This window comes from Pipistrellus kuhlii, unplaced genomic scaffold, assembly GCF_014108245.1.
Source record: "Pipistrellus kuhlii isolate mPipKuh1 unplaced genomic scaffold, mPipKuh1.p scaffold_m20_p_8, whole genome shotgun sequence".
Classification (NCBI taxonomy): domain Eukaryota; kingdom Metazoa; phylum Chordata; class Mammalia; order Chiroptera; family Vespertilionidae; genus Pipistrellus; species Pipistrellus kuhlii.
In genome coordinates this window covers 15,832,217-15,859,582 of record NW_023425584.1, presented here as the reverse complement: position 1 = coordinate 15,859,582, position 27,366 = coordinate 15,832,217, and the positions used below count along the sequence as shown (strand labels likewise).

The window sequence follows — 27,366 nt, the reverse complement described above, 5'->3', positions numbered from 1 at the left end:
CGTGGTCTCTGGTTCATTCCTTGTCACGCGCCACTCCCCGTTCCACCTTTCCTCACCTGCTCGGTACCTGGCCCTCTGTTGGTGGCACTGAGCAAACTCCCAAGACCTAATGCAACTGACCAAGATGATTTCAGATGTGAGTAGGGCGAGGGAAGGACATAAAACCAGATAGTTTTGAGGCTGGAGTGCCGTGCTTATTCAGAAACAGATTTAGAGAACTTGGCAGTTTGCTCAGCATTGGGAAGGATGGCCAGGGAATGCCTGTCTGAAAGAGCTGGAAAACATGAGGGAGTGTGAGCCAAGAGGCAATGTGGGGAGAGAGTTCTAGGCAGAGGGAAGAGCCAGTGCAAAGGCCCTGAGGCACAGAGGAGGTGAGCTCACAGCAGTAAGCAGGGTGGCCCTCGACAGACTACACCCAGGAGTGGAGGATTTCAGGAGGACAGCGACAACATGACATAGCTTAGCTCCTTTCTGATGCTCACCCATCAGCCAAAGCCTCTACTTACCAAAGCATGTTGATACTTTGAAGTATGAGATTTGTGTGATACCCTGTGGTGGGAAGAGTGCTGGCTGGCCCGGCTCTGCCGCAGGCTTGCTGAGATCTGGTGTGAGTCCAACCCACTGTCTGGCCTCAGTTTTCCTCAGTAAAAACGAGACATTTCCAGATCCAGCCTCACTGATGTTCCTGTGTTTTGAGTCTTGACATGGAGCTGCAGGGGACCATGAGCAGTGCTGCCCGCTGTGCTGTCACACAGGGTCCACCAGAGGGCGCTGCGGAACACAGCTTGGAGAAGGCTGACAGCAGGAAAGGGGGAGTGTTCACTGGCCACCGTGGCGGGTTTAAGCCCGGAGAGGGTGGATATTTCCTTTTGCAGCTTCCATTGTTTTTTGAAAAGTCTTTTACCACCCGGGATCATGACAATTTTCTTCTAAATATTGTAATGGGTTTCTTTAAAGAGCTTAAACGCTTCCTAGGAATAAAAAGGAGGAGAGGGAAGGCATTCCAGGTGTTGGGGGGCAACAGGTGTGAAGTTGCTGTGGAGGGAGGTGACAGATATGCAGGTTAGTGGGGCTGGAGCTGAGTGGAGAGAAAGCGAAGAGGCAGGAGGGGCCATGTGATGGAGTCTGGTCTTTATTTTAAAAGCAGAGGAACCATGAGAGGTTTTAACCTGGGCAGAGTGAGGGCATCAGATGTGGCCTTGGCTGACGCTGGAGCCAGAGGGACTTGCTCAGGGAGCTGGGCACACAGTAGGCCTAAGGGTGAGAAACAAATCCAAGCAGCTGGGCCTGGGTGCCTTCTCAGTCACCAGCGCTGGGGTGGGTGAGAACAGAGAGGGCATTTCTCATCCTCCCAAGCCCTCAGTGAGGAGAAGCCAGGTACCCAAGGGGCCTGGCTGCAGAGTGGGAGCTCCGGGTCCTCGTTCAGAAACAGCTTTAGAGAACTTTGCAGTTCCTCAAAGCTTTGAATCTTCTTTTTCTCTCTATTCCGTTGAGACGGGGGCTTTGAGGGTTCCTAGTAGGAGCCCAATGAGTATTGGATGGACAAATACAGTTTGAGTAACGTAGTTTCGGATTACACTTTGGGCCTCCCCTCCCTCCCCTCCCAACCCACAGACCTGACAGAGTGCTCCCACGTTTGTTACACGCATTGCACCCTTCCTCTCCCTGGGCCTCCAGATCTTCCTACACACTGGGGGAAGGGGAGCAAATTAATAGATCCTGGGCAGCCTGGACTCATAGTTCTGAATCTTGCATTTAGGAGTTTGTGATGGCCCCGGTCATAAGGATTCATTTTCCAAGCTCAGCAACACGGATGGGAATGGGACCCCCTTCCGGTTCTGCTGGTGTCTCCTACCCCAGAGCTCCTGGACTTTTGCTAAAGTGGGTCCAGGGTTCAGTATCCAGAGCGTCCTTTCTGCAGCTGCTCACAGCTCTGCCAGCCTCTGGCCTCAGGCAGCTGCCTCCTCTTGTTCCCCCTCAAGGCCTGGGCCGCCTGGCTTAGCCATACCTGGGTGCCAAGACCTGCAGTTCTTGCCCTCACGTCTGGCTTGATTGAGGGCTGGCCGGGCGGTGGCCTGTGGTGCACTCACATGCTCACACAGATACACACACACACACACACACACACACACACACACTGCCAGAGAAACAAAGGACCGGTCCGTGAACCCTTAGGAAGCAGGTTTCTTAGTAACTTTACAGCTTTTGTTCATGAGCTACTTTGACTTGAAGTAGCGTCTGATCTCCTGCCAGCTGCTGTCTGGGGATGGGGGGGAAGGGGCGGCGATACGCCTTTGCTGGAGCTGAGAGCTGAGCGCCTCACCATTACTCTATTTACTGTACATCATTAATTCGTTAACATTGAACTCAGGGCCAACAGCACTGCAACTGGTGACTCAGTGAAACTAACACATCTTCGTGCCTATGAACACGAGACAGCACCTCAGTGCTGCGCTTGAGGGGCATTTGAAGCCGCAATCACCAAAGGAAAGGTGGTACAAAAATATGAAAAACGTGCCACTGAACAGACCACAACGAGGACACTTATTTGCAGCGTGAGGGCTGCATCGACCTCGGCTGGGAGCATGTGTGTTGGAAGACTCAACTATTCTGCCGCTCTGCCCGTGCACATGTCTGTAAGTGACCTCCGAGGAGCCACCAGTACTCATTGTGAGGTTGCAAATACATTTCAGTGAGTAGGACAGTCACAAATACAAAATCGGCGAAAAACGAGAATCTTTTCTTTTACTCATTCGTTTTTTAATGTCTTTCTCCTCCACTTAATTTCTGAGGGCAGGCCTCTTTCTGTACCTGCGTCCACCATCTTACCCCCGGTTCTTATCAGAACTGGCTTGGACCTCAGACATGGTTGAGTTTCTGATCAATCAACCATCTACCTCTGGAATTTTAGTTTTGCAAAATTTATTAACAATCCTTATTATGTATGTTATCACTAGCTACATATTTAATTGAGGCCAAAAGAAAACATCTTTTCAGGACTGACTTTTCCTAACTCGCAGGGCCTGGGCTTGGCAACTCGCAAAAGACCGACAGAGAAAGGAAAAGTTCATTTCTTCATGGGCATTAGCATTGTCCAGTGACCCAAGTAATTACGTACAGTCTCCTACTTACTGTCGGTTGAATTATAATTGAGACATTTGCTTAGTGCTCTGCCGTTAAAGAAGTGGAGAGGGCTAAGGGCTGTTTTTTGCATTCCCGTGACGCCCCTACTTCCATACATAATTGGTTTCTTGAAAATGTGACTAATGCCAAAAGTACAAAAGTCAAACAACAAATTGATTCTGTCAGCAGGGCACATCTGTTCCTAGGGAATAAGAAATGGTATAACATTTCCAATTACAACTGCATTTGTGGACATAATCTTCGATGATATATTTCCTGCCTTTCCTGCTATATCTTCAATTTGATTATTTTCCTTCACTAATAAAAAAAAAAACAAAAAACAGGCTTAAGAACATCAAGTGGAGGCTAAAGATGCATCCCTTTCAACAAATCTAATGCTTTCTTTTTATGTCAATTAGAGTTAATGATACACATACTCCTTTTTTTGAGATATAATTCACCCATGTAAAGTGTATAGTGTTCTTAGTATATTCACAAGGTTGTACAACCATCACCCCTTCCTAATTCAAGAACATTTTAGTTGCTCCCAAAAAGAAACCCTAGCCATTAGCAATCCCTCCCTACCCCAAACTACACACTACCACCACTCCCACCCCAACACCTAAGCCTCAGCCACTGGTAACTGCTAATCTGTTCTCTCTGGATTTGCCTTTGCTGGACATTTCACATAAATGGAATCACAACATGTGGTCTTTGTGTCTGGCTTCCACTTAGCATATTTTCAATATTCATCCATATTGCTGCATATATCAGTACTTCGTTCCTTTCTATTGAAGAACACTATCCCATTGTCTAAATAGACCACATTTCGCTTATCCAGTTAGCATTTGATGGATATTTGGGTTATTTCCACCTTTTGGCTATGATGCATAATGCTACTACTATGAACATTCTTGTGCAAGTTTTTGTGTGGATGGATGTCTTCATTTCTCTTGGATAGAAGACAAGAGTGGAATTGCTAGGTTATATGACAACTCTACGTACCACATTTTGAGGAACTGTTAAACTGCTTTTTCCAAAGTGGCTACGCCATTTTTTTATTCCTACCAGCTCAATGCAGGCTTCATTTTTTTTTTTTCTACATATCCTCACCAATACTTGCTATTCTCTATCTTATCGATTATAGCTAGCCTAGTAGGTATGATGTAATTTCTCATTGTGGTTTTGATTTGTATTTCCCTAATGACTAGTGATGTTGAGTATCTTTTCATGTGCATATTAGCCATTTGTATATCTTCTTTGAAGAAGTGTTCATCATACCCTTTGCCCATTTTTTAATTGGCCAATTTTTTATTATTGAATTATAAGGGTTTATTATGTATTCTGAATACAAGTCCTTTGTCAGACATGATTTGCAAACATTTTCTTCCATTCTGTGGTTTCACCTTCTTGATAGTCACATGCTTCTGATCACAACTATTGGTACTTTCATTTATTTTTCATTCATACAACTTTATATGATGCAATAAAGCAATCAATTACTTTTCCTGATCTTTGCTGTGCAGATGGATATGGAGAATTCCTATGTGGAAACTGAAAAATTGGCAGAACTACCCAACCATCTTGCAATATGATATCTTCTTTGCTAACATGCAGAAACCTAAACTTGGGTACAATGGCAAGTGTTAGGTGTCAGCATGTAATGGATGAAATAACTACTATTTATTAAACATTCACTATGTGTAAGACACTGTGCTAAGTGCTTTGCAAGATCATACTTGATCCTCACAATAGCCCTTTGAGAGAAGCACTATTATCATCCCATTTTGCAGATAAAGAAAACCGAGGCTCATGTCGTTTTTAAAAGTTGCCGATGGCCCCACAGCTAGGAAAATGGCAGAGCTTAGATTCAAACCAAGTGCTTCTGAGTCCTGAGCCTTTGCTCTTACCCATAATGCCAATAACTACAATGCCCGTCTGGTGCCAGGCTGCAGCCCAAGGCCAGAGGAAGCCTTCACAGCTCCTCCATGGAAGGAGGAAATCAAGGACAATGTGGGCTTTTCATAAAACTAAATTGATTCCATTTAAATGACTCTCTTTTTGTCCTGAGATTCTCCCTACTTTTTTTGGCATTCCATATTTCCTACTTAATAACAGTGCCAATATTTCTTATAAAGGAAATATAGGCATAGAGCAAAATATCCAAATAAGAAAAAGGTTATTAAAATTCAAGTTCTTCCTACCTTTCTTGTGCAGTCCCCACCATGGACGTAACCACAATGACTAGTTTCTCATGTATCCTTACCATGTGAGTGTGTGTACGTGTGCATAAAATTTTTAAGAAATAGAGATGGAATTTACACTCTACAATACGGCTTTGTATCTTATTTTTTATCTTAGTAAATATCTTGGTATAATTGGGTCTATTTAATTATTTGGGGGGGGGGGTGTTTTAAGTCCCTATTCAGTTAGCTACAGAACTGGAGAACTAGTGTTTATGCACTGGGCTACAGCAATAAGCAAGAAAGCCATGGTCCCTGCCATCAGGGGTCTGAGATTGTAATGGGAGAGATGTCACACAACAACAAGGATAAAATAGTATAATTGCTGCCGAAACTGGTTTGGCTCAATGGATAGAGCGTCGGCTTGGGGACTGAAGGGATCCGGGTTTGATTCCGGTCAAGGGCATGTACCTTGGTTGCCAGCATATCCCCAGTAGGGGGTGTGCAGGAGGCAGCTGATCGATGACTCTCTCTTATGTTTCTAGCTCTCTAACTCTCTCCCTTCCTCTCTGTACAAAAATCAATAAAATATATATTTTTTAAAAATAGTATAATTGCCTATTGTGATGACTGCTCATAAAAAGACATTTAAAATAGGGGGAGGGGCAACCCTGTGGGGAAGTGGCATTTAAATGAAGACTTCAAGGATGGAGCCAGCCATAGGAGGAGCAGGTGGAACAGCATTGCAGGCAGAAGGAACTACAAATGCCAAGACCTCCAGGCAGAAGGGAACTTGGCTTGTTTGAGGAACCTCAGGAAGAATAAAAGAGGCAGCCAAAACCGGTTTGGCTCAATGGATACAGCGTCGGCTTGGGGACTGAAAGGTCCTGGGTTCGATTCCGGTCAAGGGCATGTACCTTGGTTGCGGGCATATCCTCAGCAGGGGGTGTGCAGGAGGCAGCTGATCGATGACTCTCTCATTGATGTTTCTGACTATCTCCCTTCCTCTCTGTACAAAATCAATAAAATATATTTTAAAAAAAATAAACAAATAAAAAGGTGACACATTTTTAAAAAAAAAAGAAGAAGAAGAAGAAGAATAACAGAGGCAAAGAGATGGCAGGGGCACTGTCAGAATGCACTGGGCAACTGATGAAGGGCGTTAAGCAGGGTGTGGCATGGTCTGCTTTGGGCAGATGCTCCCTGGAGATTTAGTGGGTTAGGGACTGGCTTCGAGGCCAGTGAAGCACATCAGGCAAATGATGCTGGTGGGTGGCTTGGTCTGGCTGCTGGCCGTAGGAAATGAAGCAAACAGGACAGATGCTGGAATCAAAAGAAAATGTTTCAATGATGGGCCAGCTTGGAGTGCAGGGAGAGGAAGGGAGAATCGAGGGTTGTACAGGTTGCATAGTTTATGGATTCAGATGTCAGAGAAGGTTTTAACTTGGTCAGCAATACCTCTAGAGTACTCAGAGAGCTGAATGTTGCTATCTGGAGAGTTGGAAAGTTATAGACCTGCAATTTTAAATATGGTGGTAGAGGGGGTTTAGGTAGATTTGGGTATGAAAAAGAATGTTACACTTACTCAAGATGCCCATTTTATTATTTTTTAAATATATTTTTATTGATTACAGAGAGTAAGGGAAAGGAAGAGAAAGATAGAAACATCAATGATGAGAGAATCATTGCTCAGCTGATTCCCGCACACCTCCCACTGGGGATGTGCCCGCAACCAAGGTACATGCCCTTGACCGGAATCGAACCTGGGACCTTTCAGTCCACAGGCTGAGGCTCTATCCACTGAGCCAAACCAGTTTCAGCAAGATGCTCATTTTAAAACCTAGCCTTTCTTAAAGGCTTTAAGTTCAACTTATAATCTTATTATTCCATAAATCTAGTAACTTTTCATATAAAAATAAGAATTATGTCTATGTTCTTTGATTACTGTTCAATTAATTCTTACATTTAGTAGAGTCAGTCCTCTTTAAACATTTAAGACTTACAGCTTTAATTAATCAAATTCCCTTAGACATTTCAGACTACAGTTACAAATTTAATGGACCCGATTGTCTAAAAACACTTTAAATGCCTAACAGAGCAGATTTACAAATCTAAAAAGCAACACCTTTCTAAGCGCTTAAGCAACCGTTGTAAATTAATAACCTAGATAAAGGTAGCAAATCAGATTCTGTTGGCCATTTCAATAATCTTAAATCCAACACAAAGCAGAACAAGAATCACAGAAATTTCTCTCCTGTATTCCTTTCTTCTTTCTCTGAATATTTATATTTCCTTTCTGGAATAACAGATTTGTTTCCAAATATTGCTATTTGGAACTAATCTGCTTCAGAACCTGGGGAAAGCTTATGATTAAAACATTCCTTGAGGACTTCAAAAGTGCACATAAAGAGTAGTTTCAAAGCCTATGTCCCTGCCCTCAAAAATATAGAGAGGCTAGGGGTATCATTCTGGGTCCAGCTAGGAGAAACCACACAATAATTTGGGAGGCAAAGGGTAATAGAAAGATGTACTAACTATATCAGGGAACTGTTGAAAACAAGGCGGTGCAGAGGAAGAAGTAAAGAGAACTGGAAAGAATATGCAGGCACAGCAGGTATAAGGAGAAGCCAGCACCCCCAAGGCTCAGATAGAGCACCTGAGGAAAAGGGCCCTTGTCCCTTCCCCAGCCTGCCCCAGGGGAAGCTGGGACTGAAGAAGCTGTAGGGAGTGCAATAGCCTGACACTGGATACAAATGCTGTTGGGAAAAAATATCTAAGTGCAAAATGTATGTAGAAAATGTAGCATTCTTACCCACACCAATCAACTTTGGAACCAACATCACACACTAACTTGTACAGATGCCCAGCTGTTTTCTGTGTATATGTCTGAGCTCCCCTGTTTAAAAAAATATATATATATTTCCTTTTAAGAAGTATGCTTCACCCTCCTCCTGTGGCCAACCTGAAATGAGTATACACAATATGGCCAATAATTTACTTTTGAATGTATGAACTCTGAGGGATGAATGCTATTAAACTGTGCCTTTTTTTTTTCCATTCATTTTTTAATCCTTTTTCCCCCCTACTATAAAAGCAATAAATATTTATTGGGGAAAATGCAAAGGTAGAACAAAAGTAGAAAAATATTAACCATATTTCTGCTACCCAGAAATAAATATTACTAGCACTTTGGTTTATTTCTTACATACAAATAGTGGTGTGTTTTTTCCTTCTTATTTTTTAAAACAGAGATGTACATGCATTATATCTCATATTCAACTGTATATCCTGCATTTTTAACAACATACAGTATTTCTCCAAGTCATCAACTCTTTGTTGGAGACATGGATGAATTATTATATATAGAAAATGTTTACACTGATGTTGAAACTACCTTGAATGTTGAAAATATGACTGCAAAATATCTCATTCTGAAGATGTTACATAGTTTACTTAACCACTTCCCTTGTGGAAGTTTTAGGGTATTTTTCTTATTATAGATAATCCCCTAATGAATATTATTGTTTAAATTTTTCTCTGGTAGGCCAATTTTCTAAAATGTCCCACATGTGAAATCATTACTAGAGGGTACAAATACATGTAAGGCCACTGAGGAACATTGAAGATCACAGGGCATCTACTTCTAAACATGGAAACTAGTAGCTCTCTTTTTTTTTTTCAACTTGATAGAGCCAGAAGCCTCTCCAATTCCACCTACTACTACCAAAACAGGTGCACAGGCTCACCTAACACTCCCTGGCCCCTCCATGTCTCTGCCAAGAAAATGCTACCCAGCTCTACATGATTGCTCGACCTCACGACCCTTGCTAGTCATTTGGAGCCTTCCGCCCCCAAACAGCCCAGTGGAGAGGTAACCTGACTAGGGGTGCCAGACTGGAGGATTCCCCTATCGGCCTCCTGGGTATGTGTGACACCCTGGGCACCGAACCCCACGCCCAGAGGCTTGGCAGGGCACTGTCGCCTCGCAGGTAGACCAGGAGGCTTAAAGCAATAAAAGCTGCCGCTTCCAGAGCTGCAGGAAGGTCCCAAGAACATCGCAATCCTTCCCCCCACACTGATCTTGGCCCTTAATCCGCCACCCCCAGCCTTCTTACCATCTGCTCCGCAGCCCCTGCCCTTCCTACCTACCGTCCACCTAATCCAACCTCCAGGCCTTACCCCGATTTCCGATTCTTCCGAGTAGAGGGATCACCCACGCCCCTGGGGGTCTCCTCTTACCCTCCCTTTCTCTTTCCGTGCCAACCGAGCCAGGCCCAGGCTCCACAGATGGGTCTCGCCGCCCTCAAGCATCCTACCGCCTTTCAAGACTCGCCGTCAGACCCCCATCATCACCTCTGCACGTCTTTCTTTCTACCTCCGACTTTGTCCTGTCTCTCCTGCCATGACCGGCTTTCTGTCCTCTTTCACCCACCCTACAACCCACCGGTCTGTCTGCGGGTCCTTCTGTCCCCGATCCTTCCGTTTCACCCGGTCGGTCCCCCTCAAGACCGTACCTCCACCCCGCAAAGGTCCCCCTCATAGGCCCCTCCCCGTGTCCCTCTGCGCCCCCGCCCACGTCCGTACTCCCGCCCGTCCCCTAACGTGATCCTCCGTTCCCGCAGTCTGGTCTTCCGTCCAGGCAGGTCCCCGGTCGCCACCTCTCCCGGGACCAGTACATTCTGCGGCCCCGATCCCCTCTCTCAACCCGGGAACTCTTCCCTCTTCCACTTTCTCTACTTTGAACCCATCCCAGCAGAGTCCAGGAAGTAGCCAGGCGCCGGGGACTGGCGGCTGTGCGGGCCAATGGGGAGCTCCAGCGGCGGCGGCGGCCCCGCCCAGAGATCAAACGCTGCCAATGGGCTGGCGGAGGCGGGACTTCCGCTGTCCCGGGGAGGGCGGGGGGGCGGCGAACTGTTGTGGTGCGGAGCGTTGGGCGGGCGGCGGCCGGGTGGCCCAGGGGCTGCCGCGGGACTTGGGGCGCAGCCGAGCGGCTGCAGGGGTGGGGCGGGCCGGACGTGCTGCGGGGCCCCGGGCACCGCGGGTTCGAGGCCGGGCCCCGCGCGGGGAGGCCGCGCCACCCCGAGGGAGCTGAGCTGCCCGGCGGCGAGTTTGCTCCGCAGCCGAAAGAAGGCGGGAGTCGGCGGGTCCCGAGAAACCGTCTGGCCGCCCGGGCCCGGAGCCCCCCGGGGAGCTTGCCCCTCCCCGGGACGCCCTCCCGGACGCCCCCGCCGAAGGGTGACGGCGCTGGGCTCCCGGCCGGAGGAGCCTCCAGGTGACCCCCGGCGGGGCCCTGCGAGCTCGGGAGCCAGCCCCGGGGCCTGGAGCCGGGGAGGCAGGGGCTTTCCGGAGGCGCGGGGCCGGGGGGCCGAAGGAGCCGGGACGCGGCGGAGCGGAGCCGGGCCTCCCGGGCGCGCGGCGGGGCAGCGCCTGCTCCGGAGACACAGACTCCGAGACCCTCGGGCGCGGGGGCCGCGGCGACCGCCCCGCGGGGTGGCCTACAGGGGCGCCTACCCCCGGGAGGCCGGCCGGGGCCGGGGAGATGAACGGCTTCAGCACGGAGGAGGACAGCCGCGAAGGGCCCCCCGCCGCCCCCGCCGCCGCCCCGGGCTACGGCCAGAGCTGCTGCCTCATCGAGGACGGCGAGCGCTGCGTCCGGCCGGCGGGCAACGCCTCCTTCAGCAAGAGGGTCCAGAAGAGCATCTCGCAAAAGAAACTCAAGCTGGACATCGACAAGAGCGTGAGTGCCCCGTCCCCGGCAGGGTCCCCGATCGCTCCCGGCCGCTGCCCCCCGAACTCCGGGCGGGACTCCGGGGCCCTCCCCGGCGCGGGCCTCTCCGCCCTGGATCCGCAGACGAGGAGCTGGACTGGGGATTTCAAAGGCCGGCTCCGCGCCGACCTGCTTGCTCTCCCTAGGATTCTGCCCAAATGGGGGAGGTTGGGCGGGGGCTCCGGAGACCCTTCCTGCCCGGGAAGATTGACAAGTTTTCAGCTCGTTTAATTGGTGTAGACGTCGGAGCAGGGAGAGGAGAAGGAGCAAGTGTTGGGGAAGCGGTGATGAAGGCACCCGGCTCTTCTCCAACTTCTCGGCGCCCTGTGATTCCTTCGGGAGGGGAGAGGTGGCAGTTACTTCCCGGTCTGCCGCGGCCTCCGCTTCTGCAAAGGGTCACGGAGCTACTGCTCCGCAGGCAGCTGCAGGGAAACGGGGTTCTCTAACGCGTGGCAGGAATAAGGCCAAGACCAGGGTGCTTCGGAGGTGGCTTTTGCAGTCGAAGTGACTGGAAGCAAGAAAATGCATTTTCTTAGGGGTTAACTTCTTTAGAAAAGCCCAGTAGGGAGGAGGAGGAAGGGTGTGTGTGTGTGTGTGTGTGTGTGTGTGTGTGTTTAACTTGACTAGAATCCCCCTGTGTTTTGTGTCTTAACTATAGGAAAACTTTTCCTGTGTGATTTCACCTCCTCTAGTTAACAATTCTGAAGATGTGCCTGCAGTCAGCCAATTAGACACGTTTAGTTTGACATCTGTTGCTTCTGCCTCTTGATTAGGAGTTGGAAATGCGTTAAGGGGGTATTTAATATTCAGATAGATCTGCTAACATCCATTCTCTTTTAGAACCAAAATCTGTCCAGTGTGGAGGGAAGTCAGAGATTGTTTGTTACAGTGAAGGGACTCCCACTTTCCCACTTCTGATTTTGCAGTTGAAACAGAGGCCCAGAGATAGGCAGTGACAGTGCCAAGGTCACTCAGCACCTAACAGCCTAATTTCTTAACCCCATTATCTGATTTACTTCCAGGACCCATGCTTAGTTAGGTGAATAAATAAAAAAATAAAAAAAATTGGCCCTGTTCTTCCAGGCTCTTCCCTCCCACCCTCAATTTAAATAAAAAAAATTAATTATAATGCATTTACAATTATTGAATGGAAAGATGTTATTTTTAAATGGTCAGGGTGGATTAATGGCTTTTTTATTACAATTCTCTATGAATGAATGAATGAATGAATGAATGAGTAAACAACTGATTAGATACTTAGGTGGTCGGGATTAGGGCACATGTTGAAGTAAAATGCTTAATTCTAAGCAATGAGCTCAGCCTCTTGAAAACACTGCCTACCTTCTGTGTAGGTTGTTGGGAGCCTTCACTTGAACAGCTTATGATAATTATATTTCCCAATCCTTAAGAAAAAAGAATTTTCCAGTTCTTTCAAACCCTTGGAAACTGTCACATCTGAATGATTGTGCTGCTGCGATTGGGGCTTCTTTTACCCAGTGACCCCACTGGAAAAACCTGTGCTGAGCCACGTAGAGTGTTTCTCACACACTGTCTAGAAGAGAAGCAGCCTAAGCCTGGCACTGACTTCCCAAAAGGCAGTGCGTCTGAAGGAGTAGCATTCGAGGTGGAATCGCTCACAGTTTGTTTCAAGGTGGTGTAGAGTCATTATTTCTGAAAGGGATTCTATTTCATTCTCACAGGCTTAGGCAGGAATTCAATTCTAAGAATCTGCTGTATTACAGGAATGCTTAGCTGTTGTAGAAAATGAAACAGGAAAAATAAACACTACATCCCTTGCTGCCAACCTTTCTTTCTCCACCCGCCCCCAAAGGCCACTGAGCTCTGAAATTTCTGAAAACCAGTATGTACTTGAAAGTGGTTAAGTAGAAATAATAACTATTTATCTTGTAAAAGGGTGTAGCAGGGAGCTTTTTTAAAGAATAGCACCAAAAATCCAACTTGGGCAGCTTTACTCATTTTATATAGACATTGGCAGTGTTCTGTGATTTATTAAGATACTAGTGGCCTGGTGCATGACATTTGTGCACTGGGGGGTTGGGATTCCCTCACCCCGGCCTGTGCCCTCTTGCAGTCTGGGACTCCGAGGGGTCCTTAGTGCTGCTGTGGAGGCGGGGACCACCATCACTGCTGTGCTTGCCAGCTTCTGACTGGGCGGCACTGACCACCAGGGGCAGCTCCTGTGTTGAGCATCTACCCCCTGGTGGTAGAGCGTGTCATAGCAACCAGTTGTTCCACTATTTGGTCCATTCGCATATTAGGGTTTTATTATATAAGATAACATGCTTTTAAACAGTCCTCCAATGGACATATTTTGGCTTTTTTTTTTTTTTCTGGAGAAAAGTGGGAGTATAAAGAAAATACTGGAGTAAGAAAGAAAAATGTAACATGGGTCAAAAGGCCTGAATAGCCTTGGCCAGGTCGTTTCCCTACTCTGGGTGGCTTCAGTTTATCCCTCTAGATTAAAATGAGATTGGGACTAGCGAGTTTGCACTGGTGATTGCCAAGTTTTCCTCCATCTAGCTTTTCATTATTCTATTATCTTGACCTGAAATCTCCCAGCCACAACTCTCGGAAATAACCTCTTCTCCTCCTACGAGGTTTGTCTCTGTGAATTTAAGGAGCAGTTCAGTCTCTTGGGTTTTACATGCGGAACTGGCTAACATGTATCATGCTGAGAGTTGCTCTCTTCCCTGACAATGTCCAGTAGTATATATATCAAGTAGATTCTCTGGGAGAGTGATACATTGCTGTGTCGGAAAGACCTTTTTTTCAGAGTTGGATCTGGCAAAGCTGTCCCAATTTGTAACCTTATGTAAATGGTGACTTTTACTAGCCTAAGCTGCTTTTAGATGCAAGGGACGCTTATGTTGATGGAACAACTTTTATTGAGCACCTGCTATCTGTAAGACACCATCATAGTGTAAGAAACGACTCCTGACTCACTAACCCAACCACATGGAAGTGGTATTTCATTGGAATAAAAGGCAGTTTTTGTTATTTTCTCCATGAAAAGGCCTGAATTAATTGATGCTGGTTTCCTATCAGCTTACTCTTCTCTTTAAGAATTTAAAGAATAAACTGAAATTCAGAAGCCTCTCGAGAACATCTGTGCAGCATCTGTTTCAGTGTCAACAGCCCCAAGTCATTTCCATAGGCATTGGGTTTCTGTTAGGTTTTTGAATCGCCCCCCCATTCCCCCCCCACACACACACACACACACCCGTCAACCTGGTACCAACATTCTTAAAAGCATATTCACATCTCAGTGCTGTGCCGCCTTCACTATTACTCTGCCTCCAGCCTGTATTAGAAAGTCAGCAGCAGGGCCTGTGAGAATGTCTGCATCTCTCTCCACTTCTCTTTGTGGAGCAGCTGTGAGGTAATGCAATCATTGGAAACTGATGCTCAGAAATAAGGTATTTCAGAGAGTTGTCATCCTGTTATCAGTGTCAAAATAGTGTGTCCCATATCCCATTACCATAGTTTCTCTGCTGCCTTTTTTTTTTTTTTTTTTTAAGTTCATAACTCCTCTAGGTCTGAAACTGTCATGTCACTCCCAGTTTCAAAAACCTTGGGGGACTCTGTCTCATCTGAAGGAAAGTCAAAGCTGTTCTGATGTACACCCCAGCCCCCAATTTCTCCCTACTTGGGCAGTGACCTCCAGCTAATACTGTCTACCCTGGGGCTCCTTCGCTCATGCCTCTGTCATCTTCACCTGAACCTCTGAGTCTTGGCTCTTTGCATCTGGAATGCTTCCTGTCTATCCACAAATCCTCCCTTGTAGTAGGGGACCTCCCCCTAGCGATCTCTGCTGTGGGGTCTCTCCTTGCTGAAGGTGGCCACAGGTTTTCAGAGAGGACTTGGTTTCTAATACACTCCCAATGTGATGGGAGTATTCTCTTTGTGGGTGCCTTGTTCTGCAGCTCAGTAGGGAACAGCTGAAAATATGGCCTGCACCTTGTTCTTCCTTCTCGCTCTCCCATGCCTGGAAAAGGAGAGAAGCCCATTAAATTGACAGATGCTCTTTCCATGGAATTGGCAGCTCTGACTTTTATTTGCTTCCCATCAGGTAAGGCACCTGTATATCTGCGATTTCCACAAAAATTTCATCCAAAGTGTACGAAATAAAAGGAAGAGGAAGACAAGTGACGATGGAGGAGATTCTCCTGAGCATGACACTGACATTCCTGAGGTAACGGTCAAAGACATCAGCTTGAAAAAGCTGGAAGGGCGGGTTCTAATCTGTCCTTACCTCAGGCCGGGTCTGCTTTTTGTGCTAAAAAGTCATTTTAGACCCTTTGTTTTGCTGTGGTTTATTTGAAAAGTGAATCCCAGAATCCGAGTAATGCTGAATCTGAGAGCTGAACGCTTAGAAATCGCCTGGTCTGACTGCCCCATCATTTTGCAAATGGGCACAAGGACCTGAAGTCACACAGACAGTTTGGGGGCTCCAGTCTAGTGCCCTTTTCAGTAGGCCACACTGCCTTTTTTAAAGAAAACGCTGGCAAATGATTATATACAACCACAGTGTCAAGTTTTTTCAAACTTTATTTTTGTCTTAATGTTGGAGACTGAGTTTGAATGGTTTGGGGGAAGTCACTCCCCGCTTCCTCCTCCCACCCCTACCCCCTCCACCCCGGTTTCTAGGCTACAAAATGAAGGCATACATTGTCAGTTCATCCCAGCTCTGATTTTCTATCACTCTCCAATTCCTGGTCCAGGCTTATTTCCAAAGTCATTATAATGGACCAGGGGTTCTCAACCCTGGCACTATTGACATTTGGGGCCAGGTAATTCTTGTTGTAGGGGCTGTCCTGTGAATTGTAGGATGTGTAGCAGCATCCCTGTATTTACCCACTGGATGCCAGTCACACTACTCCCTGAGTCTGGATGATAAAAAATGTCTGCAGACATTGCCAGATGTCCTCGGGGTAAAGGTGGGGGACAAAATTGCCCCATGTTGAGAACACTGCACTAGATGATGAGACCTAGGCTTCTCAAACCAGAGGCCGCCTTTCCTTCAGGGGCCAGAGTCCATTAAACAGGCTGCAGGAAGGAATATCGGATTCTTTTTCTACTTAAATTGTTTTCACTTAAGACTCAGCAAAGAAGAGCCGTTTATAGTGTACATTGAATATTTGACACATGAATATTTCATAAGGCAGTGGCCTGTTAGCACTCAGTGGAAATGACTATAGGAACAGAAAGAGTAGGTGGGGTGTTGTCTGCAGATGAGGAAACCTTTGAAAATATAGCCCTTTCCCTCTGCCCCTCCCTATGTCCCCTTTTTAAGAGTCTCATGCTCTACCGACTGAGCTAGCCGGGCACTCACCCTATGTCCCTTTTTTAAACATTGGTTTAATGTATCTTCCAATTGCCTCTAGCATTATTAAATTTTATAAAGAAATGGATGTATTCAATTTCTAAATGCTTTTCACAAAATAACAAAAAAGAAAAAGGTTTGAGGAATGTTTTGAAAAGAATGAAGGACTTTGGTCCCTCATATTGATCATTCATTTTGTTTTTAAGTGCTCTCCACCTGCCTGAAGCAAGAACATCTCTTTTAGAGGCAGGTAAAGGCAGCCCAACTTTCTGGGCCTTCAATGTTTCATGACTGTGCAGCTTTCCTCTCTTCTGTGTTAGGAGAAAAAGGGGGGGTCCTTTCCCCTTTGTTATCCAGTCATCTGCAGAGACCCTGACCCTAACCTGCTGATTTGTACACTCGCCACAGTAGCTTTCGAGCTTTTTCTGGAGGGTTGTTAAGGATTCTAATACCTGAAGGCTGAGCCTAGGAAATCACTCTTTGAGAATAACAGTACTTCCCACTGTTCTTCATGCTTCTCTATCCAGTCTGCTGCCAAACTCTGGCCTGTCTTCCTTCAGGATGTCTGTCTGGTTTGACCTTTGCTCATGCCTGGTCTCCCCCTCCAGCATCACCACTCCTCCAAAGTTCTGCTTCCTCCTTCACTTCTGGATCGTTGCTACAGCATCTTCCTCTGCCTATCCCCACCCATCAAACCCCCTCTTGATCCATCTTCCTGGAACATCACCTGGCATGCTACCACCCAGTTTCACCATTTAAACCTGTCAGGATTGCCCATGACCCCCTGGCCCATCTATTCATTTCCTGGCTTTCTCACTCATTCCCTACTCTTGCTCTGTCCCTCACTGCCTTTCTAAACCCTGCTCTCCTTAGTTAAGCTTCACTGCTTCCATCAGCCTTCTGGAACCACCCTTCCCCAGCCAGAACTCTTGTTCCACTGTTATTTTTGACCCCCCAGCTAGTTATTAGTCCTCAATGGACCATTTCTAAGACTTCTTTGAGTTCTGTCCACCCCACCCCTAGGGTAGTGTGAGGCACATAGTGGGCTCTCAGTGAGTCTTGGCTGCTCAGGTGATGGATAATGTGTTTCTCCTCTTCCCTCCAGGTTGATCTGTTCCAGCTACAGGTGAACACTCTGCGACGTTATAAACGACACTACAAATTGCAGACCAGACCAGGCTTCAATAAGGCCCAGTTAGCAGAAGTAGGTAGACAAAATTGTGCTCTCCAAAGAGAGAGCCAGTATTGTGCCTTTGATGGTGACCTTGATTCTCCCTCCTGCTCTCTGTGCCTATGGATCATAGTTCCCTCCATAGCTCTGGAAGCAGCTTTATAGTCCATCTTTTGCACAATTTAGAATCTCACACTTTAAGACTTAGAAAGGCTCTGATTTTCATAAAAGAAACCATGGCATAGAGAGAGGAAAGGACTTGCTTAAACTCACACAGCAAATTGGTGTGATTCCAGAATTGAGACTGGAACCTCAGGACTCCTGATTCTAAGCCCTGAGTGTTCTTTTGTTTGTTTGCTTGAATCTTGTTTTCCAAGATTCTTTAGAGATATGGTCCTTCTTGTGTATCAGATGTGTCAGATTAATCATCTCAGAACCTTTACTCATGTCCTATAGGAGCTATTTTTCTTCTTTTTTCCCCCCTTGATTTCTTCTATTCTGATGTTGGTAATAGAAATACTTATTACAAGAATGGTGCCCAAGAAAGGTTTCGCCTGCCCTGGTTTCTTAACATAGTTTGGATGGTGGAAAATGCTCCATTGGCTATTATTTTAATACTAGAGGCCTGGTGCACAAAATTCATGTATGGAGGGTGGGGGTGTCCCTCAACCCAGCCTGCACCCTCTCCAATCTGGAACCCCTCAAGGGATGTTCAACTGCCAGTTTAGGCCCGATCCCTGTGGGCCTAAACCGGACGTCAGGCAGTCGGACATCCCTCTCACAATCCAGGACTGCTGGCTCCTAACCAGTGAGTACCTGCCTGCCTGCCTGATTGCTCCCAACTGTCCTCCCCTGCCAGCCTGATTGCCCACAACTGCCCTCCCCTTCTGCAACCTGCCTCTTTCACGCCACACAGAGCCACGGGACCCCAGAGCCACGGAACCCCCAGGCCGCACTGCGCAGAGCAGCCACTGGGCCCTGCCACTGCTGTGTGCATGGCCATCTTGTGGCAACGTCGCACGGGGGTGTCACCTGAGGGTGTGACACCACCTAGACTATTATTAGATAGGATAATGATTGGCTTGATATTTCTGTCCTGTTGGCACTGGTGTGGGTACTCTCTCATCCCCTTTTCTGCTTATTGTAGAAAATTTGGAAAATGGAGAAAAGAAAAACACAACCCTACTATCCAGAGATAACCACTCTGTAGTTCTTTCTTTCTTATTTCTGTCCTAGTCACTCGGTCTATTCAGAGATTACCTTAAAGGCTCACAGCCCCACTGGTTTTTGTCTTTCCTTTAGAGGTAACTTGCTGATCTCTCATTTTTTCTTAAACTTCTCCTTCACCATTATCCATAAAACATAGGAGCACACAAGCCTTTCCTACTTTAAGATTGCATTCCCCACTTGCCAGTATTCACCCCTGGTGGGAGGGATAGGATTAGGTGGGGCAATGGGAGACCTATTCTCGGGACTTGTAAAATAAAGCAAAGTTTCAGGAATAGAGAGTGAATGGTTCATTTTTATTCAAATCTGGTGTATCTTTCAAGATCAATTCTTGGGTCACACACTTACATCTGTTCAGTAGGCTACTCATTTGACATAATTTTTTAAAAGACACTTTTTGCCAAGTACCAGGGCCTGAGGTTATGGTAGCAGCTGGCCAAGCAGAGCAGTCCTGGTCTCTTCATCCATGGAGTGACCTTGAGATCATGATGGGCAGCTGGCTGCCACTAAAATAAAAAGAACTCCATCTTGGGAGTATTGAGGGTTAAAGTCCTGCTTTGGAAGCCTGGAAACCAGTCACCTAAACCCCAGGAAATGGGTAGTCTGAGTTCTGCAGCTCTGCAGAGAGTTCTGTAGTGATCTTAACCCCCTCCATAGCTCTGGCAGCAACTTCCTGGTTCCTCTTTTGCACAATTTAGTCTATGGCCCTGATTTATGCATGCTTTTGGTGTTTGTTTGTTTTTTCTTTTCTTTTCCTTTTTTTTTTTTTTTTTTTTTTTTTTGCTTCCATGTAGACTGTCAGTCGACATTTCAGGAACATACCTGTGAATGAAAAAGAGACCCTTGCCTACTTCATCTACATGGTAAAGAGTAACAAGAGTAGACTGGACCAGAAGTCAGAGGGCGGCAAGCAGCTTGAGTGAGGATGAAGCACATCTTCCAGGAATGAAGTATAATGTTTAATGCACAGGTGATATCTGCTACATTTAAGCCCTTAAAGACTTACAAGTTTTATTATAAATAAAAATGTTTGAATGATAAATACTGTAAATCTTTTTGGTCAGGAGGGTTATATTCTCCTGATTCAGCATGTATATACAAAGACTTTCTTTTAAGGCAACTACTGGGTTGAAACAAACAAGATCATAAAAGAATGAAAGAAAAATTATGTGTTGCAGCATTTAAAACAGCATTAAGTCAGTGCTACTGGAAATGAGGGATACAAATATTTTGGTAATCATCTTATAAGCCCACACTGCCACGTGTGAAATGTAGCCCTGTTGTTGGCGGCAGAGTTCAGGTGATGGTGGAGGTGCGTGAACAGACCCAAATGTGCTGGGGACATGGGTGCCCCGCCTTGTTGCAGGCTTTGTTGTTTATCAGCAAATCAGTTTGACCCTGGTCCCCCTCGCTACCGTAGGCACAGTAGGCACTCAATCAGTATCTGTTGGCTAATAGAGCTGTCACTAATAGTGCCAGCCTTGTAACATCTGCTCTGCTCCTCCAGTTAATGAGATCTCTGCCATTTCTATGGTTTACCACTTAACTTCTAGAGTGCGGAGGAAATCCTGATGAGCCAACAAGAGGTTTCAGCTCCAATTAGTACTTCAGGAAAGTCGCGTGTGCCGCACTGTGTCCACAGAGACTCCAGAAATGCGAATGCAGAGACCCTCGCAGGAGATGCAGCCCTTTGTACACTCCTCTAAGCTTCATCTTTGGGGTGAAGTTATGTATTCCGACTTAGGCCATTGTCCTGGGCCATAAATGCTTTGGCAAATGGAGATGTTTAGTGGTTTAGGGCTCACTTTCGGAAGTACTAACCCATAGTTCACACTCACCAAAAAAGCTACCAAGGACCATGTGATTCCTGCTCAGAAATCCAGCGCTGGAATAGAAAGTCTGACTGGTCTTGACGACCTGCGCTCAGGAGTCAGCAACAGATCATAGGTTTAGGCAACGAAGGTCAGTGCCGTCTAATGCTCATTTTTATGAGCAATTTGCCTCCCTTTTAGGGAGAAAGATTGCTAAAATGATTTCTTAAGTATTAATACCTGATTTTTTTATGTTAAAAAACTCAGCTTCCTCTAATTATGTCACAGCCAAAGTATCCTTTGAAAACAAAGCTTTATATCCAAAAGTTTGCTTTTCCAAAATTTCCTAATCAATGTGTTGGGGGCGTAGGGTGTGGACAGTGAATGGGAGAAAGGGAAGAAAAAAGATGTAGATGCTAATTTCTGACCATCTTGACACACACTGGGGTCAAAAGAATCATTTTCTTACTCGGTTTTAAATCTGAGTTCTTTCTTAAGCCTTAAATGCTAAAAGGAGCAGTGGACAGCCTGGCCTAGCAGAGAATTAAATGTCTCACGGATGGCTTCATCTGAGTACCACCACAGAGAAGTCAGAATGGAAATCCCTCCTGAGCAAGGCGGTGGAGCAGTGCCATGCTGTCTATGGACTGGAGACAGGGCCACCACTCACTAAAACTCCGTTTGCTCCGTTGCAGCATGCTTTCACCCGTGTTCAAAATGCATGTCTAGCAGATGGCAGCCTTTTTAAATATGTATAAATGAATGTACATAGAAAATACTCTAGACTGTGAGGGGTCTTATTTTAATACACCTGGCTGTGAATGGCACGCCAGGGTGCTCTGAATGTTTTAGTCATTCTGATCCAATATGTAGTTAGACACTGTCTCATAGCTGAAGGATCAAGAAGGCCCAAAGGTGTGCGGCTTATCTGGGTTTTATTCCTGAGGCTGAATAAGAAAGGCTTTGATGGTGTCTGACACCAAGCCCTCTTTTGTCAGGGGCTTTTTTTCTCATCAGACTGGAGTTTGAGGGCAGCTAGGCCTGCAGGCTAAGGCATTGGAAACCTGCCCTCTGGAAATGTCCCTATCTTATTAAGAAGGTGTATCTTCTGAAGTTTAAACCAATGATGGATGTGTAGGTCACATCACTGTTCTTCTAATGGCAAATCTGTTTTCCCAATGAGAGAGACAGCAGTGTACTTCTGTAAGAGCACAAGTGGGTTAGGATCCATCTGTTCACGTGTCTGTAAAAATGCTTCCGGTCCAAAGTAAAGCCCAGGGAAACTCCCCCTCAGCCAGATGCTGTGTGCACTTTGTCGCATGCTGTCTTTCCTCTAAAGAGAGCTAATTTTGGAAAGTAGAAATTGTGGGTATCTTTTTCACCTTGGAGACGTGTTGGGTGAAAGAAAAAACAAAGCTGTCTGAACTTACTATTGTCCTGTGTGCAGAAGTCTGTTCTGTCATCAGCCCGCTAAACCACTTGCCTTAGTCTCTTGTGCATTTTCCGTGGCTTTTCGTCGCAGGAGGCTCTGCCTGTGGAAGTGGCCGAGCCCCCAAAGCAGCTGAGTCTGGCTTCAGGGAGCAGTGGATCTGGGAAAGCGGTGTTTGCCTTGGCTGCCTGCATTTTTATGCCACCCGTCAAGGACTCTTGTGCTTCTCTCCACCTGTAACATTGCAACATTGCCTTCTCTCCTCTTGGTGCTCCTGGGCAAAACTGGAATTGGAAACAGAACTGGAGTTGTTTTCTTAAATCCTGCCTCATTTCCGGCCTGGTGTGGTTCTTCACATGCCCTGAAGATTGTCACACGGAAATACCAATATCCTGCTATTCATGTTGCTTCATTTTAAGGTTTTTACAAAACAGAAAGCTCATTATATCAATGAACAAGCTCTTAGGTTGGCAACAACACTTGACAGTGATCACAACTGAATCCCACGAAAGATTAAAGATTCAAGACTGGCGATGTGAAATGAAGAGGAATTTCACTTATATGTTCCAGCCACCACGTTGCTACTAGATGTTTCTGTCATGACTGGATATTCACTGCTGGCCTTTCGGAGACAGAGATTCCTAATTGTTTGCAGTTAGAATGTTGCATCTAACCTCGGCATTTTAGCTGTTTATTTTGTGGACATTTTTCCGATAATATCCTAAACAACTGTCTGGTGGAAGGGAGAAGCTAAGAAAAGAAGCTCACTACAGGGGCCTGGCCTATTGAAATAGGCTGTTCCAACCCAAAGTAGCTGCTGCTGGAAGTCATCTGAAGGCTCTCAGTCACTACAATGGCAAGATCTAAAAGTTGGGAAAGAGGCTTTAAGTCATTCCATCCAGTCTGCCCATAGGTGCTGACATTCTGCTTACAACCATCCCACCTAGGATTTGAACAATCTGGGCTTAAACACCTCTGAGGACAGAGAACTCACTACCTCCTGGGAGTATCTGGTTCTATCTTTGCAAACCTCTAGCTTTTCTTGGTTCTCTGTAGCTTCCATCTGAGTCTCTGCCCAATGGGGGCCACGTGGAAGAAGTTGCTCATCTTGGCCAAGGATCTAATGGCTGGCAGGGCATAGCAGGTGTCTTGTGAAAGGAGCAGGTAGCAGATGGACACTTTGTTGTCCTCACTCTCCACACCCCTGAGTATTAGTGCATTTAGTTCCTTGTTGAAGAATGTTGAGGAAATCCCACCCACCTGGTTTGCTCACTTGTTCTTGCTGAAGCTGATCGAGTGCGTCAGCAGAGGCAGGGGTCCTATTGGCCTGATGAAAAAAACACAAGACAGAGGAGGCCTTGGTTCTGTATTTGTCCCACAAAAACTGATGCTCACAGCACTTAGGGAAGACCTTACCTAGAAAATCTTAAAATATTGCTCTGTGTGGAGTTGAAAGTTCCCATGGCTGCTGATGGCTTGTACCTTAAGATTCCTATAAGTACTTCACATACTGTTTTTACTAAGAAACTGCTAAGGAACCTGGGGGAGTGGAAGCACCACATACCTCAATGTCAAAGTAGTGCCATATTTTCAAGCTAGAGAGTCCTATAAGGTTGCTGTTGTTCAATTCACTTTAGAGTTAAGGAAACTAAAATCCAAAAACATTTGCTTGAGTCACAAGGCATTCTCTGGACTAACCTCTCGTCCTGTAGCATGACTGTAATCCAGTCTAAAGTGACCTGCCTCTGACTCTTGAGACCTTGCAACTGAGTAGAGGTTCCCAAGACCATCCTGCAGAACTCAAGGTTGAATGAATGATTAGAACTGAAGCACTCATTTGAGTTTTGTAAAACAAATGGGAGCACTCAGTTGAGTTTTGAAAACGAACAGAACTAGCCTATAATTTAAGACTAGGATTCAGAAGTCCTGGCAGGCTTTAGTGTTGTCCTAGAATCTAAATTCTCATGAAGTGGTCTTGCTCTGTGATCTGTTGGTCAGACCGTGGCCTTTCAGGTCGTCGTTGGAGCTTGTGTGATTCCTTTGGCACTAATGGTCCAGACAGCTCTGTGGCCCTGTGATGCACAAGCATTCCAGCCCATTACTGGCCTAAGCAGCTGAACTAAAGGACAGGTGAGCTCGGGAACATGCCCTGGGAAGCATGGTGCTTTAGGGGTGCCTTTTTATTCTTTCATTCTTATTACTGACCGTTTCCAATTCATGGTTAGGAAAGGTAAAGGTGATCTGATGTTTTCAGGTAGACTGGGGCAAGGTGGGACCTTTTCTTAAGGTAGAATGTCTACAATTAGTTATTTCATCTAGCTTGTATCTTAAAACAAACCCTCAGTTGCTTTCACTTAGTGAAAGCATCTTTGCCAATGACAGGGTTGTACAGGATCCCTGTTTTACATTTCTATTATCCGTTATGCCCATCAGAGTGTTGGGGGTGTGGGTTTTCTTTCTATTTTGTAACTGCCTTATTGAAAAGCAAGTGCCCTTCCATTTCAAGCCTCCTCATATTGTACATGTTTCCTGCCAAGCGTGGGGGATCATTTGTATTTTAATTTTGTAATCTATGGCTCTGTACTGTTGAAAGGCTCTCATTTCTGTGAGGTCTCCTTAGTAATGTATGTGAGTTTTCATGTTGCAATATCACACAGATGGGACGGCCTGACTTTCCCTCTTAATAAACGGTCTGAATGAGTAACGAGACACACTCTATTGTTCTCTTTGAATGTCCACGTGAAATTCAGTTGCTTTCGCTTTCTCATTTGGGTCCCGGCTACAAAACACAGTGATTGAAGACAGAGGTCTTTCCTCCCAGCTCCCACTACTAGCTGCTTCTCTCCCGAGTTCAGTCCCAGTGCACACCAAGGGAGTGTAGACTGGAACAGAAGTTTGGGCCCTGGGTCGAGTCCTAAATGCTGCATAGCATACCAGACACCCTGCAAGTAGCTTCCCTCTCCGGGCCTTTCGTTGTCCATCTGTAAAGTGAGAGTCCTAAGTAAACCGGATGGAGAATTGCAAATGGAAATGATGCAGGGGGCACGCTGCAAACTGGAACACTCAGTCTCTTCTGAGGGCAGCCACTACCCAGCTCCAGCCCATAGTTGCCATGTGGGAATGCCAGTTCTTGCAGTTTGACAAGAGGAGCTGGAAATAGACTTTTATGTAAATAGCCCAATGTTTAAATGTCCCCAAATTATTTTTAACAGTTGGCACATCATCTGAGTGCTTGTTAGAAATCTCTGTCTTCCCCCTCAACTGCCAAGCTGTCTGATGAACCAGAATCGGCCTTTTGATGAAGTCCCCAGGCAGGATGGGGTTACCTGACTGAGCTTTACAGGTGAAGGTACCCGCGGCCCCGTGGAATGAAGCCCCTTGCCCAGCCACCCTCAGACTCTGGTCTTTCACTTCAAATGTCACTGGTGCCACTTTAGCACACACTGTCCTCAGTAGAATGAAAGTAAAAAAATGTAATGTTTTTTAGCATATTAACTAGAAGTAATACATGTTAGCTCTCAAACTATAAATAGCACCAAAATTTACAGTGTCCTTCCTCTTTCCTCCTTCCTGAGCACTCCACTCCCCTGTCAGCAGTGGGAGGATGACTTCTCAGGAGGCATTTGGGGACAGGGAGAGTGGGAGTCTTGGCTCTCACTGGGATTGATGATGGATTGTTGCTGAAGGCCATCACTTAAGAGCAGTGGTTCTCAACCTTTCTAATACCGCGACCCTTTAATACAGTTCCTCATGTTGTGGTGATCCCCAACCATAAGATTATTTTCGTTGCTACTTCATAACTGTAATTTTGCTACTGTTATGAATCATAATGTAAATATGTTTTCCAATGGTCTTAGGCGTGATGGTCTCGACTCACAGATTGAGAACCTCTGCTATAGAGCCCAAGACGATAATTCATTTTTTCCACTCCCCTGACTGCTGCCCTCCCATTTGTTATATGTCCAACCTCAGAATGCTGCCCCATCCTCTATCCCATCACACACTGATCCTCTGAGAGGTGCTTTGTCCCCAACCTTACCCACACAGGCTAAGTTCTTCTGGAGCCAACCTCTGAGGATCCTCAGACATCGGTTGTTATAGGACTAGTGACCCAGTGCATGAAATTCATGCACATTAAAAAGGAATTAGAGGAAATCTTATATAATAAAGAGGTAATATGCAAGATGGCTGCCTACACCAAGGCCAGCAGGGGGGTTAGAGAAGGACAACCAAACAACTAAACAGCAGGCTGTGTGGGGTGACCAGGCCAGCAGGAGGGGGAAGTTGGGGGACCAGTCTTGCAGTGGGAGGCAGTTAGAGGCAACCAGGCCAGTGGGGGTGCAGTTGGGGGCAACCAAGCCATTGGGGGGGGGGGGTAGTTGGAGTGACTGGGCAGGCAGGCGGGGCAGTGAGGGGTGACTAGGCCAGTGGAGGGCGGGGGGGGGGGGGGGGGTAAGGTTGGCAGTTGGGGGTGACCAGGCCATCAGGTTGTCTTGCCCGGGTGCGTGGTCTAAAGTCTCCCGGCCCAAGCTGGGACAGGGAGCATGCCTTGAAGTTCCTGTCAAGCTCCGCCAGGTGGGGGATGCAGCCTCAGGTCCCCTGCCCCAGCCCAGCACCATGCAGCCTCAGGTCCCTGCTGATTACTCATTAAGGCTAGTTATAGAAAATCAGCCTCTACTATAGGCGCAGCCATCTTGTGTTATGGAATCCCTGCCTCCTCTGCTGTGGGCACAGCCGGCTTGCTATGGTATGATGATCAATTTGCATATTCCCTCTTTATTAGATAGGATGAGCCCACATCCTAATGTACCATTAGAACAGAAGTTTCACTGGGAACCAGACACCCTTTTCTCAGAATAAACCTTTAGAATATTGAATATCAGATCATCTGAGGTTCAGCGTTCTTTAATGTGTGGCTCTTGCCACCCCATCAGAATCTCCTAAGAACTCTTACAATGCACTTCCTGGGCCCCTGTCCCCATTCTCAGAATGGAAAGCTCAGAGGCTAAAGTCCAGGGATACAAATTTAATTTGCCCAAGTAAGACTCAAGACCAAACCTCAGGTCCAGAGGGTTCCCAATCCAGCAGCTTCATCCTCATCTGGATTGTGGTCAGAAGTTCCCAGTGAGACCTACTAAATGAGGATCTTCTCAAGTGGGCTCAGGAAACTATTTTTACAAAATCTGAGGAATTTGTATGTACATCCAGGTTTAGAGAGCACTGAGCCCAACCCCCTAAGACTCATGGAGAGAAAACAGCTCTGAAGTGACCTGCACAGCCACGAAGACTATCAAGATGAACTACTCAAATG

At 46.4% G+C, this 27,366-nt stretch overlaps 1 protein-coding gene across 2 annotated transcripts; it reads left to right on the top strand.

Annotated features, from left to right (window-relative positions):
• Positions 1–10,185: 10,185 nt before the first annotated feature.
• Positions 10,186–24,759, top strand: SAP30L (SAP30 like). Of its 2 annotated transcripts, none has more exons than XM_036424768.2 (4): positions 10,186–11,043; positions 15,164–15,286; positions 17,523–17,621; positions 19,610–24,759. In XM_036424768.2, exons 1-4 carry the CDS (start codon positions 10,846–10,848, stop codon positions 19,736–19,738), a joined length of 549 nt encoding a protein of 182 aa, XP_036280661.1. In that variant the 5' UTR covers positions 10,186–10,845; the 3' UTR covers positions 19,739–24,759. The 2 variants fall into 2 exon arrangements, with proteins under 2 accessions (XP_036280661.1, XP_036280662.1); XM_036424769.2 differs by having other exon boundaries at positions 10,192–11,043; positions 17,523–17,543.
• Positions 24,760–27,366: the final 2,607 nt, after the last annotated feature.

What these genes read in the sequence shown, in the direction of transcription:
- SAP30L (XM_036424768.2), top strand. Translation starts at nt 10,846, where the DNA reads ATGAACGGCTTCAGCACGGAGGAGGACAGCCGCGAAGGGCCCCCCGCC. An exon ending in AGCTGGACATCGACAAGAGC is followed by an intron (nt 11,044 to 15,163) that starts GTGAGTGCCCCG and finishes GCTTCCCATCAG; the next exon opens with GTAAGGCACCTGTATATCTG. An exon ending in ATAAGGCCCAGTTAGCAGAA is followed by an intron (nt 17,622 to 19,609) that starts GTAGGTAGACAA and finishes GCTTCCATGTAG; the next exon opens with ACTGTCAGTCGACATTTCAG.